At 36.2% G+C, this 16,208-nt stretch overlaps 2 protein-coding genes across 4 annotated transcripts in view; one reads left to right on the plus strand and one right to left on the minus strand.

Annotated features, from left to right (window-relative positions):
- LOC148956713 (dehydrodolichyl diphosphate synthase complex subunit DHDDS-like) overlaps nucleotides 1–5,515 on the plus strand; it is a 32,046-nt gene extending 26,531 nt beyond the window's left edge. For 2 of the 3 annotated variants that reach the window (XM_089096124.1, XM_089096130.1), the window contains exons 6-7: nucleotides 159–266; nucleotides 5,304–5,515. In XM_089096124.1, the coding sequence (XP_088952250.1) occupies nucleotides 159–266; nucleotides 5,304–5,441 (246 nt within the window). In that variant the 3' untranslated portion in view covers nucleotides 5,442–5,515. The remainder of the gene's footprint in view (nucleotides 1–158; nucleotides 267–5,303) is intronic. The other variant, XM_089096120.1, reaches the window with a different exon arrangement.
- Nucleotides 5,516–6,091: 576 nt separating this feature from the next.
- Nucleotides 6,092–16,208, minus strand: part of Coprox (oxygen-dependent coproporphyrinogen-III oxidase) — an 82,157-nt gene continuing 72,040 nt past the window's right edge. The window contains exons 9-11 of the mRNA XM_089091809.1: nucleotides 14,786–14,905; nucleotides 8,150–8,319; nucleotides 6,092–6,277 (exon numbers count right to left, since the gene is read on the minus strand). Coding sequence (XP_088947935.1) covers nucleotides 6,191–6,277; nucleotides 8,150–8,319; nucleotides 14,786–14,905 — 377 coding nt within the window. The 3' untranslated portion in view covers nucleotides 6,092–6,190. The remainder of the gene's footprint in view (nucleotides 6,278–8,149; nucleotides 8,320–14,785; nucleotides 14,906–16,208) is intronic.

Raw genomic sequence — 16,208 nt, forward strand, 5'->3', positions numbered from 1 at the left:
TGTTATGCCTCTCCCAAGATCGCTATTAGTAATCTAATGTAGATATTATGACGAAGTTATATTCAGAACATTTTCAATTTATCCTTGTGCTGGAAACTTGCGAAAGATTTTAATTCTACCATGAACATGGAAATATATCCTTTATTTTTCTTTTATAGACTGCATATTCCTGCCTACACTTTTCTTCAGTGTTGTGGCCAGAGTTTTCTTTCTGGGAATTAACAAAAGCTATTCTCCACTACCAAGTCGTATACCCAACTATTCAGGTACCCTGATTAATATTATCTAACTTACTAGTGTTTCAATTTTTTGTAACTAATCTTCTTTCTTCTATATTTTATTGCGTAAATATACAGTCGACTCTCGATAACTCGAACCTAAATAACTTGAAATCCTCGATATCTCGAATTATTTTCTATCCGTTTGGAAAAACCTGTCTAAGTCGAAGTGGCCAAAAATTACCTCTAACTCGAAATTCAGCCAAATTAATTCTCACTTTACCAAGTCAAAGTTTATCTCTATATCTCGAAGATTTTTCGACGGACCTCTGGAAGTCGAAAACCCGGTATGCACGTTACAACGAGTGGGTGAATTACATCCGCTAAAGCGTTTGTCAGTGTTATCACAGAAGTGTATTGTACTGTATCTTATTGCAGAATGGATATTGTTTACATCAATAATGTGGTGATTGTGTGTGCGGTATTCTAGTGAAACTTCTTTAAAGGAGTAAAGTCTCTGCCTTTTCAATACACGTCAAATAAAAGGGCGTGGATGAATATTCAGGTATTTTACTCATGATTGACTGAATTAGATAAAACTATGGGCAAGAAGAAATACAAGATTCTGTTCATTGTGAACAGTTGCACTGCACACATTCCTATTCCTCCTCTAAAATGGGCTAATTTAAAATTTGTACCGTCCAACACAAAATCTAAATTGTAGCCACTAGATGCACGAATAATAAAAATCTTCAAAGTACTCTACAGGAGTGAAGTGGTCAGAAAATATATTTCTGACATTGGAGACGGAAAGGTATGCCCTATCCATCTCTAGAAACCATGCGATTTGCCAACAAATGTTTGGACAGCATAACGAGCAAAACAGTAGCCAACTGCTTTAAGTCGTGTGGATTCAAATTCCCAGAAAATCAAGCTAAAACTGAAAATGGGCCACAATTGGAACAAGTGGAAGGATAATTAGAAATGGAACCAAACTTTTACATCGAGGCTGAGTGAAATGAGGTAATAATGCAGCTATCATCAGACAAGATACCAAAATTTGAAGAATTTGCGCTTGTCGAGAAGCAGATAACAGTAACCAGCACGTTACCTAACGAAGGAATCTTAGAATGTCTAGCCATCAATGTGGATGCTCCTTCTGACTACAAAAACGAGGAAGGGAGCCAGCGGACATTGCATCTAAAGAAGAAAAAGCTGCAGTTTGTACTTTTCGTATGTTTCTAGAAAAAAAAGTGTTGTACCAGATAATGTTTTTTCATTTGTTGCCTCAATTGAAAAGATGATTTGACACGTGTTGCCAATAGTCTTAAGCAGAAGAAGGTTACGGACTTTTTAAGGGGGGGGGGGTTAATGCATAAACCACGCCATTTAGTGTGTTTGTTTACGCGTTTTTCATTGTATATACAGTAAGTATTTTTTATTAACACAGTAAATAACTTTATTTTATATTAATACAGTAATAAAGTTAAACTTAACTTTGTAGTGACTGCAGGGAGTAAATTTAACTATTTTGTACTTCTGTAACTCCAATTTTCATGTTACCTCTATAACTCGTTAACTTTATAAGTCGAATTTCATGTAGAATGAATTCTATAATTCGAACTATGCCTAAATCGAACTATACGTAACTCGAGGTAAGATCATAGTCCCGTGAATTTTGAGCTAGTGAGAATCGACTGTAGAATATGCCAAAGAGTATGGGTAGCTTGCAAGAGTGGGAAGTATCAAATAAGAAACACCAGCCCCAGTTGGGAATTTTAGTGCAGTAGCATGGCAAAATTAGTTTAATTACTGTAATTGGAAGAATCAGTGTTGTCATAAGTGTCTCATCAATTTCTAAAGAAAAAAACTATTGCGAAGTTTAAAAAAATACCATAAGAACTGTATATTTTAAATAGCGCTGGTGATTTTTCTTTTCCAAGGCCAGCGCCAGCTTCCGCTATTATAAGCTACCCATAGTATTTGGGTCATGCTATGGTTGTTTCCCATTTTTGGCAGCCTCTTGGACTGAGGATAATAGCAGGTTTCCATGCTTGCAGCTACGAGTATTTCTTTAGGGGGAGCTCGTTTTTTAAGCTGTTCATGCGGAGACGAGGTGGTACTTTAATCCGTTGTGTTTTTGCGGTTAATTGACAAATGGTAGATGATTACTTAGGAAGCTGAAGGATAGACTTACCTGGCATATTTGTCTTTTCTTAATTGATTTTTTGTTGAAAGACAGACGTATTCTGCGAAGTTACGGATCAAATTGATTTGTCCAAAAATATACATGTCTCCCTTTCTTGACAGTTCATGACGCCTCAATCCTTTTTTTTTTTTTGTGAACGCTACTGTTCCCAGAGCACTGAGAATTCCTACGGTTATCACAGTTGAGACAGTGGGGATTGTTTTGGAACCTGATGAGTGGAGAATTGAAAAGCATATTTTCCTTTCAGCTAGCCAATTAATCCTATATAACAAATTTGCTCTTTTTTTTATTCATTTACAAAAAAGGAAGCAAGCGGGAGAATCTCGGTCTGGAATTTGCTCCACAAAGTTTTGCTTGGAGGGAATACATATCCAAAGCTATGATTAATAAAAATGGGATTTATATAATATATTATTTATTTAATATATTTTTTCTTTGTGCATAACCTTTTCCTTTTTTACAGAATTTAAATAATATTTGATATTTTGTTGTTTCTTTCTCACGTATTTTATTCAATTATGTTATTAAGTCTATTTTAAGTCAATGCTTTGTTTCATTTGTTGATTTATTTCTTTTATTTATTTTATATTCACCTCGATTTTTGGGAAAATGTGTAAATAAATAAAATAAAAATTCCGAACTAAATACTACGAATTGCTAAATACTAACATCAAACGAAGAAGTGAAAAATATACCACAAACAAATGATCGTGTTAGCGTAATTCAATGTTTATTAAGTAACACACTACTTTTTTTTTATGGAGCATTCAGTGGAAAACTCACTTTAGTATATTAGCAATAAGAATGACAAGGAGAAAACCTTGAAAAGGTGTAGAAAAGCTAAGGATAAGTGATACTTTGAGTAGTGAAACTTTTAATTGTAATGAACGGCAAGTAAAGAGCGCCCCTTCTCAAGTTTAGTGCTGATACCTAATATTTAAATTTAACTGTTAAAGTTGTCCGTCAGCTATTATTTGCTTGGTTTTAGAAATTGGGAGAAAGACTCTCAAAAACGAATTGCAATCTTGATGAGAATAACAACTACCTGGCCCTTCAGGCCTTTATCTACAATGGTTTGATGTTGGTTCGATGTTTACTCATTTTCAATATTTTATCTTGAGCCTTCAGAAACAAAATAACTTGTTCGAATTAATCAGATTTCGTCTAAAATTACGTAATTCTTAGTACATTACCATGAGCCTTCAACAGTAAAATAATTTGTCTGGATTGGTCCAAATTTATCAATTTATTTTTCGAGCATAGGTCATTTTTAGTGCATTATCATGAGTCTTCAACAGTAAAATAATTTATCCAAAATATACTTAAATTGTCATTTTTGATGTATTATTATTAACCTTTAACAGTAAAATAATTTATGGTTTTAACCTACGATTATGACGTCATTCATCATCATGTATACGAAAATGCAGTTTTATTTGTCAAAAAAGGATTTTATTTAAATATTGTGTTTTGTAAATTACAAAAGTACATAGATGTAGCAATTTCCTTTAACATGTGCCTTTAAACAGCCCTTTATGGGCCGTGGTTTGTCCTTCACTAGGTAGCAGCTACTGCTGCAACAATTAAAAAAAAAAAAAATCACTTTTCTTCCTAGGAAGATGCATGCGACCCGCTAATGCACGTTTTCTTACTTTGTTTTTTTTTTTTCATCAAGAGTTAGCGTATAGACCCGGTGCTTATAGTGCTCATGAGTGCATGAAATCAATTGGATTTTTTTTCCATTTTGTGCCATGAAATATTATTTTTTTTTTTTTAATATGGCCGAAGCATCACAGATGGATAGTCCTTGATAGCCTATTATTTATAAATTGTTCAAAAGTATTGCATACAGCTTCATTGTTTCCGGGAAACATGCTACCAAATAATGGGCCATTTCTTCACTAAAAAATACTTGCAGTTTATATAAAACAAATAGATTTTGTATAGTAACTTGAAACATTCATTTGTACAAAATAGGAACTATTTTTAGTCATACGTAGCTATGCATCCAGTAAAAGGGGGAAGCTCAGATATTCATTTTAGGACGCAGACAGAGAGAGAGAGCGTTTTAAGTTTCAAAAAGCGTATTTTTTTGGTCCAAAGTTTCCTACTTTTCTCTGACGTGAATAAATGCTTTATGCGCTTTATATCCCAATTTTAGTTCATCTTAAAATGTTAAAGGAGGCTACTCCCTCTTGAACTCTATGCTTTTTACCGACTAAAAACTTATTATAGTCTATATTCAGAAAATTGTTGGCTACACTTTAGTTATCTAATTTTTGCCCGTCAACAAGTTTGTCCTCTCATCCGTAGAGGGAATAATGCATATTTGTATAATTATGTAAATTTTGTATGAATTCTAGTGTAAGTGCAAGTTGAGCTTTTTCGTAAAGTCAGTGGCAGTCACCCTCATATATTAGGTGATTTATATTTAGTTAGCATTTTAATGTTGCTCTTTACGTTCTTGTGAAGCAAAATTAGGTTTTACTTTTTGCATGCAAAATGTCTTTTTTTTCGTTCAGCCATCTTTTGGTTTTAGAATTCAGATAAAATTTTGTCTTTAGGTTGAACTTTACTACTGGCTAAGTTCAGCTTTAATTTAAATTTTCAATTCTAACCTGCAGTTATAATTCTTGTTTTTTAATCAGTTATAATATTATTGTTCATTTCTTTCTTTCTGTATAAGAAGCCGTACAATAGTAATCTTTTTTTTTATGATACGCAATAAAAAAGACAGATTTTTGAAGGATGTTAAATTTCCTTATAAAAATGAATAATGCTAAGTTCATTAGCCATTCGTACATGTTCAATTGGTAGGGCTTCGTATTTTTATTTTGCTCATGAATATCACTTTATTTCTAGTAATTTTCTTATAGGAGGCGAAAGGTGTGCAGTCAAGAAAATGCAGGTCTTGTAATCAGTTAGACCCTCAGAAGAAGAATCGTATTGATCACTTTATTAACAAGTTAAGGGAAAAAGAAGACCTGGCGATAAAATCTATAGCAACTATGTGACAGTCTGATTTAGATTCGACTGTTTCCAGTGCAAAAAAACCCACAGTGTATTTCCCGGGGGGGGGGGGAGAAAGGGTGTTTTTGTGTAAGGTATTTCTTGCCACAAACCCGTAATTTTTATGCATAGAAGTTTTTTTTGCAAATAAATTTCAGTCTTCCAAGGGATGGAGCGCGGGGGGGGGGGGAGGGGTCTTCCCTATTTTCTTCTGTGGGTGTTTTTTTTTTCAATGTGAAGTCTTGTTTTTTTGTTAAAGGACTTCTTTTTATTCTTGGATAAATGCGTTTCCATGCAATGTTTTCCTTTGATAGCGTCTAGAGTTAACGATTTAAGTAGTACTTTCTCAGCCAATACCATATGGCTTATAGCAGGGGTGGAGGGGGAGTCATTTTCATACATAAGTTTACCGAGCCGAAATTCCTGAAAATCTCATAAATAAATAAAAAAAAAGAAACGCACCGAAGCAACTTGAGGAATGTCAAACATGTTAGTTGTAACTACCAATTCTTTTAAGGATAGCAAAAACATAAATTTACTAACTTTAACAATTTTACTAAGCTAATCTGTTTTAACAAAAGAGGTAAACCTTTCTACCTACCCCCCACAACAGCGAATTATGCCACTGCAAAGCTTGCAACGCTACTCTTTAACATAATAGGCAAAATGCTTATATTTGTTTTATGAAAAATGTAAGAGTCAACAACCGTAAATAGAAACAAAAAGACCAAGGCACCCATATCACACATTGTACCTAAACCCAATCACGGGGATTTTTCAGAATTTCAGTTAACTTTCCTTCAGGTGTATTTGAGTCTGGAATGTGCATGTATTCCCATTTCTGAAAAATAAATTCAAATTGTATTAAAATAATATTCTAGGCCCTGTTGCTCAATAGAAAAATGATGTCTCGATTGGGGATGATTCAAAATTACTGACACAACTTATAGTAATTTGATGAACTAGTTCATTCAGATTGCTCAAAATGGGTTTATCGAAATACGTCCTTTTCGTTAAGCATGGCAAGACAGCTCAAAGTCAGAAAAAGCCAAAATAAGGATAAACAGATTATCCACTGCTCACAAAGTTTATCCAATCTATTTCTATTTCATATTTTCGTGACAAAGGTAGTGCCTTTGTCCACACCTTATCAGCTTAATTTTAAGTTCCCTGGGCGTAATCTGTAAAAGATAACAACAAGTATTTATCCTGCAAATTTTCAACTGAAACACTGTAGACAACTAGGCGGATAACAACATTAATCACGTGTGCTATAAACAGCTTATTTACGAACCCCTAAAGGAGTATAAGATTTCACAATAACTGTCTTTGTTCTTTTGTTCTCTGCGCATAATTTCACATATTTATTTTTGAAAAGATTGGCTTTTCTGTTTATGTATGACGTCACTTATTCGACAACTAATCCAACCGTTTCAAGTAGTGATCCTATTAACCCCTGACGTCATTTGCACCTTGTGATACGCTAAAAATAAGCAATTGTGCTTGTCGGATAAATAATGTTCGAATGCTCAAACGCTCTAAGGGGGAGCTAGGGTTCATAATGGAGATTCCTGAAAACAATGTACTAAACTTCTTTTCAGAAGCATTTCTAAGAACAGCTTAATAGTTTTTCTCGTCAAACGTTTGTTTTGAAATACAAATAGAAAGGCATGGGTCGAAGATCAAACACCTCTACATCAAGTATGAAGTAACCAGAAGGCACACTACATTTGGACGGTAATATACCTGAGAAGATAGAGAGAGGATAAATACACCGGTGTTCGTTTAGAGGAATAATCTCAACTGTATTTTCAAACGCAAAAATGAAATTGCGCTTTTTCATTTTTATCTTTTGAAAAACGTTAAATTACCAAGGACATCACACTACAATAAAAATTTGTGCTTGGATTCAACTTAGGTCTACTCATGCCTGAAAACTGCGGTTTTCTTTTGATTTTTTCAAAATCATATAGTTTTTAGGCAGTACCACATTTTCATCAGCGTTGAACCGTGAAGGTAATGAGAAAAGCTATTTAGTTTAAACGGACCACACTTTTTGTCCGTAAAAATTTAAACAATGATAGATTGTTGATTCCCAAGACAACTACGCCTTCAAAGGAAAAATATATCTTTTTAAGCTGTTTAGAGCCATATGTTTTTAGCTTGTGGTTTGCTCATTCTTCATCCACGTTTCCTTCTTTTTAAAAAGTGGAATTCGATACTACCAAATTAATCAAGTTCCCGATTTCACTGATTTGTTTTTAGAATATACAAATAATTGTATAGGTTTCCACTTCCCGGTGAAAACCTACAAACGACATTCACCGGTACTTACTGATGAATGTCGACATTCACATTAGAATGTCCGAAACTCTTTTCTCTTTGCTTGGATTCAATCAGCTTTGTCAGTCTTATGCAAGGTTTGATGGTAAAACTTGCATAAAAGTGGCAAAGCTGACCAAATGCATGGAGAACAAAAAAATTTCGGAGATTCGCCGGTGAATGTAGACATTCTCGACTTTTGGATGTTCACAGTAACATATATACAGGGTCATTCCTACGGTTGATGACACCCGGGCACCCGGGGCAAAATTAATTACGCCCCCCCCCTTCCTCCCAACTCAACATAAAAAATGGCCCCAAAGAATGGAAAAAGAGGAAAGATAAAGAGGGTTAAACAATTAAAAGAAACGGAGAAGGAAACCAAACCTACAGCGTAAAGAGGTAATGACATCAATATGCTCTCAAATCTAGCTCCTGGTGTGAAAAGGCCAAATTTTGTTCCTCTGTCATAGACTAAGTTGAATTCTGTATATCTACCTCTTCTCAAGAGCTGCCATTCTCTGTGCTCTTTTGTGTACGGATCATTTTTGTGCTTGTTAACTGAAAGGAATCAATACTATATAATACTTAAAAGAAACAGAACTAACGATGGTGCTTCTAACTTAAGCAAAATTGTAGAAAAGAACTTCGAATCACTAAGGAAAGTGTTACTACCAAGCTGAATTCCTCAATTTACTTTTGACATCGAGAATACAAAGCTATAACTGAAAGAACTGAGGGAAAACATAACAGGTTTTACGAAAATTTTACATAGAACAGCAAACAAGGCTCTAAACAAAGGACGAAAAAATGGTGAGACGTAAACATAAAGGAGTTTATCAATATAAAATTATTTTCATCAAAAATACATATGCGTGTGAAGACCAAAAGCCCGAGCTACATACCATTGTGAGTGAAGCGAGCAATATATATATATATATGTATATATATATATATATATATATATATATATATATATATATATATATATATATATATATATATATATATATGTGTGTGTATTATTATGTACCAATTAATGGCTTACGTGACCTTTCGCATAGGCTGACGTCACAGAAGAGTGTACGCCGAGTGAAGAAGGAATGAATTATGTGTTATAAATACTATAGTTAGTTGTATTCTAACTAGGGATTAAAACGGTTCATAATATCTTTAACTTCCTTTATAAAATCTGGTGACCAGCGGCGGGATCCGTTCCCAAGGTGAGGTTTTTCTTTCCGGGTTCTGTTTCCAAAGAAAGACTACTTTAAATCTCTGCTTCCGGGTTTAGTCCCGAGCAGAAAATTCACCCATTTGTTTCTATTTCCGAATAGAAGTCTCTTTCTTGTTTTCGTTTCCAATTTCTGTTTATGGGTTTACTTCCGAGCAGAAATTCATTCTTTTTTGTTTTACTTTTCTGATTTCTGTTTACGGGTTCAGTTCCGAAAAGAAATTTACTTTTTGTTTTTCGTTCTAATTTCTGTTTTCAGGTTTACTTCCAGACAGAAACCCATTGTTTGTCTTACTTTTCTGATTTCTGTTTACGGGTTCAGTTCCTAACTGAAATTCACTTTTGCTTTTCCTTCTAATTTCTGTTTTCGGGTTCACTTCCGAATAGAAATTCCCTTCTTGTTTCTTCCTGATTTCTGTTAACGGGTTTACTTCCGAACAGAAATCCGCATTTGTTTTTCGTTCTAATTTCTGTTTTCGGGTTCAATTCCGAACAGAAATCCCCTTCTTGTTTTTTTTCCTGACTTCTGATTAAGGGTTTACTTCCGAACAAAATCCACTTTTTTTCTTATTTCTGTTTACGGGTTTACTTCCGAGCAGAAATCCATTTTTTATTTCTATCTCTGTTTACGGGTTTACTTCCGGACAGAAATCCACTTTTCTTTTTTTTCTGATTTCTGTTTACGGATTTATTTTCGAACAGAAATCTACCTTTCTTTTTCTTTTTTTCTTGTTCTTTTTTCTTTTGCTCCTATCTTGTTTTACGGTTTCAAGTTCTAATTCTGGGTTCTTTGCGATTAGATATCCATAACTAAAGCCCTTATAATTTTATGTTTTACGCTGGCTGACGACAAGGAGGCGCAAAAACAATCCAGGGAAGCAGGAGCTTCAAGGACTGACTTTGTTCCTTACCACAGAAGGTCAATAACCAAGCGTAATTCTGAAGGGGAAGATCTAGAAACAACGCAAAAGATGGACCAGGCTGTCTTGAAGGCATTGCTAGAAGCCTTCCAGTATTCAGTGGCTCAGTCGACAAAATCCTAGGTGGAAAACCAGCAGAAAACATTAGGAGAAGCTTTAATGCCAGAGCGGAAGCTGAACGAAGAAAACCAGCTATCTCTAGTACTTCACCTAAAGAAGGAGATGCAACAAGACCGAGAGCTTGTAAAAACCAGCATCCGGATTCTCACTGAGTCTGTAGCCACGACCCTCTATATGGCCCCACTGAGCGAATGTGACGACGTGGCGGCATACTTGGAAGCTTTTACAAAAACTGCGACTGCCTGCAATTTACCTCAAGCCGGGTGGGTGGCCAGGATTGTAGCAAACCTGTCCGGGAAGGCTATGCAGGCTTATACAGCCCTACCAACTGCCAAAGCTAGCGACTTCGGCGAGATCACAGTAGCCATTCTCAAGAAGTTTCATGTCAATAGCGAGACTTTTCTCCGACGATTTCGACATGCTAGCAAGCGCTCAGGTGAGTCTTATACAGAATACGGGGACTACCTGACTACCACATCCAAAAAATGCCTCAGTTTTGAGAAAGTGGAGGAACAAAGAACGGCAGAACCCAACCTGGCCAGTCTTTTAGAACAGGTCCTAGAAAAAATTGTAGTGGAACAGTTCACTACAACTGCTAACCCAGACCTTACGGTTTTCTTAGGTCAGAGTGGTGCAACAACCCTGAGAGAATGCATCAGAAAGGCCGATGATTGGGACAAGTCTCGACGCATTGAAGAAGGAGGTAGCTCGAACAAAGGGACCTCTCACCAAGCCTCAACAGATTCCTGGCCTGGAAGGCAAATCACACAAGCCCTCTCTGAAACGTTGTTATTACCATCCTAACTCAACGTCACATACAACAGAGGAATGCAGGGGAGGCAAATGCCAAACCCAAGAGCCAAAAAGGAAAACGGTATATGCAACTAATCTGGTGGAGGAGCTATCAACCCCCATGCCTGGATTCATTGTCAAGACTTGCTGCAATGGGCAAATGCTACCTTTAGTGGTTGACTCAGGATGTGAATTCACCATGGTAAACCCAGAACGGGTCAAGGGGGTTTACCCCATCCCTAGGAAAACTTCAAAGTACGTCAAGGTGGAGGGCCACAAAATAGAATGTGCCGTCGGACTTCTGACTATACAGCTTACGGATCGCACAGGAAGAATCCTTGAAGAACTGATTGAAGCAGGGATCTGCCCCACATTACCCCAAAACATTCTGCAGGGAAGAAATTTCCCGAAATTCGAAGGGAACGTGCTTCCGATTAACGTCCAGGATCTACCCGAAGCGGAAACAAAAGAAGCCTTTGTGGCGACACGATCTCAAGCCGGGCAGAGATCATCAAGAAACAATAGTGGTCAAAGCTCAGAACCAGAGTTCCATAAAGCGCAGATTGTGGCTCTGCATGATTCTGACCCCTGCGACATGTTATCAGCGACAAAATCGCAAGATGATTCAAGCTCAGGACAAACGATCTCTCAGACAGAGGTCACTACCCTGCCTCATTAGTCTGCCACATGTCAGTCTGAACCCAACAACAAGGGACTGATTTCAGACGCGACAACCCAAGCCGGACTTCTGGGTTCTTATCAGGAATTAGACAGTAACATAGCAACCTGCAGTGAAAGCTAGACAACCAGATCTGGAGCACTTTCTCAGGTCCATGAAAACGATCCAACTTTGAATTTTGTGAGGGAGAAAGCATTGCAAGAAATCGATGGCTCTCTTCCTCAGCAGTTTTTATTCCAAGACGAAATTTATTACCGACTTTGGACTGATCATTCTTGTAGAACAAACAAGCAGCTTATTGTTCCCAGTGAGTATAGATCACAGATTATCAAGATAGGTAAACGTGATGAGTGGTCATTTAGGCAAGGATAGGACCATTGACCATATTTTACGTCATTTTTGGTGGTCCAGAATTTACAAGGACATCGATAGTTACATCGTCATGCACAGCTTGTCAAATTACCGCCACACGCAAACCAAAGGAAAAGGTACCCCTTTGGTCTCTTCCCACCATAACTAAGCCATTCTCGTGAATTGCCATGGATATAGTTGGACCCATACCTAAAAGCTCCACAGGTTATCGGTGGCTTCTAGTTATTAATAACTACGGATCTAGATATCCTCAAGCTATACCACTGCGGTCAACAAAATCACTCGTTATTGCAGATGAAGTTGCCAGGTTCGTCTCGCGTTATGGAATTCCCGACGATATCTTGACAGGTCAAGGAACTCATTTCTTGTCTTTTGTCTTGAAGAAGTTGTACCACGTACTGAATATAAAGGCAATAAGGACAAGTCCATACCACCCAGAGACAAATGGACAAACTGAAAGGTTGTCCATGCTTCGCAAATACGTAGGGACATCAACTATCCACTGGCACAAGTTTATACCATTTTTACTATTTGCTTATCGAGAAAAACGCATTTGTGTCTGGGGTATAGCCCATTTGAGGTACTATACGGACAGAATCCTCGCGGGGGCCTGGACCTACTGCAAGAAGAATGGGAAGATAAGATGGGGGAAGACATAATAATTATTGCAGAATATATTCGACAGATGCACCTGCGATTATCCGAAATATGCGATTTTGCCACATAAACAAAAGCAACGGAAGCAGCAAAAATGAAGCGGTACAACGACCGAGCGACGAACCCACGGACCTTGTCCATCGGTGACCAAGTTCTACTTTATTACCGGAAGAAAGTAACAAACTTAATGTCCCTTGGCAAGGACTATTCAAGGTGCTGCGTATTATTTCGCCAGTCGACTATGAAATAGAGCTTCGAGGCTCAAGAAAAAAGAAAGCAATCTATCACATCAACCCCTTAAGGAAGTTTTAGGAAAGAGATGAGAAAGATAGCAATGAAATTTTCGTCGCAACAGTCGATGAAGAAGAAGAAAACACAGTTGCCATTCAAACCTATGAAAGAGGGGGAAATTGCTATAACTAAATTCTAAATTGCTATAACTGAATGCTATAACTAAATTCGACGCGAATCCCATGCCGCACATTGATCAAATATTGGAAAACGTCCGGGCTGCCCGGTTCTTCTCGATAATAGACTGCCGAAAAGGACACTGGTAAGTCAAGATGGCAAGTAGTTTGGTAGAGAAAACTGCATGTTCGACTCCATTTGGTCATTACGAGTTCTGCATAATGCCATTTGGGCTGAAAGGCGTACCCCCACTTCCCAGCGGATGATCGAGAAAGTGTTTTGCAGTGGTTTGGGTCCTCTCACGAGTCCGCTGCTACCTAAATGGGTGACATTTTGAGGTAGTAACGGACCACAATCCCCCGGCATGGCTAAACTCTGTGAGAGGCAGTAACCATCGCCTTGAAAGATGAGCTCTGTCTCTTCAAGAGTATAGTTTGACAATCAGTGCAAGACCAGGGAAATTAAATACAAACGCGGACGCCCTCTCGCGCCTCTAAGCAGCAGGCGTTACTCTGTACATAAATATATGTGTTAAAATTATTCTTTATTTAGATGGCAGACGATGCAGAAATCATCATGCTGGAAGACGAGGACGTTCAATTAGATGAGACGTCTGCGAAGCTTGTTGGCATCGCCGAGGGTTTTTATGAGGACCTTCCGGAACTCGAGCCAATCGAAGAAGTATCCGGCGCCATCGGGGGACTCCGACCAGTCTTATCGGCCGCAAACAACGCTACCAACATCCCAATTCGGACACCAACGAAGCCAAAAAGGAAACGTCAAGGGGGAGCTGTACGGAGGAAACAGCGCGAGTGCCTTAGAAAAATGATTGACTACACTTCTCCTGCTACCCCTCTACCAACTATAGAAACAAATGAAATGGTTTTCACCAATAACAATGGCAAGAGAATCATAATCCCAGAGGGAACAAAGCTACCGAATGATATACTCGCCAAGTTTAACGTAACACAAACCTTTGACGCTTTACAAATTTTGAGGAAAGGGAGGATCTGTTATGTACCACTTAACGGTTTACATGACCTTTTGAGTTGGTTGAACTCGAATGTACCAACTAATGGCTTACGTGACCTTTCGCATAGGCTGACGTCACAGAAGAGTGTACGCCGAGTGAAGAAGGAATGAATGGCTAGTATATTAGCAAGTGTTGTAAATATTATAGTTATTTGGATTCTGACTATGGATTAAAACGGTTCATAATATCTTTGACTTACCTTATAATATATATATTTTATTTATATATTATATATATATATATTTTATACATATATTATATATATATATATATATATATATATATATATATATATATATATATATATATATATATATATATATATATATATATATATATAAATATATATATATATATATATATATATATATATATATATATATATATATATATATATATATATATATATATATATATATATATATATATATATATATATATATATATATATATATATATATATATATATATATATATATATATATATATATATATATATATATATTATATATATATATATATATATATATATATATCTATATATATATATATATATATATATATATATATATATATATATATATATATATATATGTATCTATATGTATATCATATATTATATGTATATATTATATGTATATATATATATATATATATATATATATATATGTATATATATATATATATATATATATATATATATATATATATATATATATATATATATATATATATATATATATATATATATATATATGTGTGCAACAAGACAATGCAAATTAAAAAAGTGCAGTTTGAAAAATTGGAAAATGTACCTAAAGGAACATATGATTCCACTACTGATTCTCCACAGCTTTGGATAAACTTGAAACAATCCTCTAGAGACGGCTTATCAAGATCGTCAAAGAAAATTCCACCTATTCCCCGTCTTTCACCTATAAAATGGAAAAAGTCAGGAGAAAAAAAACAACAAAAAAAGCAGAACAATTTCAACCTTTATAGTTTTGATGAAACAGAGACTGGCTTAATTGATGACGCTGCGCACCAGTGAGCAAGACAGCATTTAAAAGATGGAACAGATGTTCCTGGAGCTGCTGGGTATTATCAGTAAGGTTGAAGGTTGCTCATAAACTTATATCTTCACAATACGAAAGATATCGAGGGTAGCAATACTTCAATAAAAAAAAAAAAAAAAAAAAAAAAAAAAAACTTCGAACTCAGATTATGAACTATTTGACAAAAATTAGCTTCTCACCAGAACTTTTTTAATTCATTTCTGATTTATCACCTGACCACAAGATAAAAGCCAGCGAGATTGCCAAACAAGGATATACGCTCCTCAGGTGAGACCACTGTAGATAAATTTAACCAGTAGAGTGAGAATCTAAAATATTTGTCTACTACAGTTTCGGCGCCTATAAAAGCTCGTCCCATTTTCTCTCCTATCAAAGACCTAGGGTATACTTGTTAGCAAAGTATAATCACCTACGGAACAAGTACTGACAAAACTCCAAAAGTGACCCGGCGTACCTCAGTGCCTCTAGATGCAAAATGTTGTACTACTAAATCGCTCCGAGCCAAAGTACTTTGTTCCGGCCAATAATTATGCTAAAGCGTGATTCAGGCGACGAGTGACGAGTGACCGGGATGAATTGTGTAACTACGGTTTTTAGTTGCCAGGTTCGCATAGGTTTACAAAGGGTCACTTTTTTTGTGTGGAGAGGATAGGTTTTGTCAGTACTTGTTCCGTAGGTGATTATACTTTGCTTGTTAGTCACCAATTTGGTGAGCCGGCGAAGTGATTCGCTACTGTCCCATCTCACAGGTATGACTTAACTGAGTTGCCTATCTAGGATTTCTGAAAGGAGAGGCGGGGGGTGGATAAAATTTTAGCAAATACTGTAATTTCTAGCGCTAACTCTAATCAACACTGAAACAGGCAAATAGCCAGAATTTCATAAATAGTAGGAGAGGGATCCACGAAGTGGCAGGACTATTCGGAATTTGCGACAAAACGTTTTACCATAAAGGGGCAACCTAATAGTTTTAGCACAGATTATCTTTAAGGTTTTCACAATAATCTGTGGTTTTATTTTAGATAGTAATATTTCACCATGGAGCGTCAAAACTTTTTTCTTCTTGGCAAGGAAAAATATTTCTTTGATTTTTCCCTCTTTTATACTCTTTTTTGGGACCTTTGAATTTGATGTAGGACCTTTGTTTTTCTTCTCGTAACTG

The sequence above is a fragment of the Artemia sp. Qi Xiang Cuo genome, chromosome 1 (assembly GCF_049724085.1).
Source record: "Artemia sp. Qi Xiang Cuo chromosome 1, ASM4972408v1, whole genome shotgun sequence".
NCBI classification, from domain to species: Eukaryota; Metazoa; Arthropoda; class Branchiopoda; order Anostraca; family Artemiidae; genus Artemia; species Artemia sp. Qi Xiang Cuo.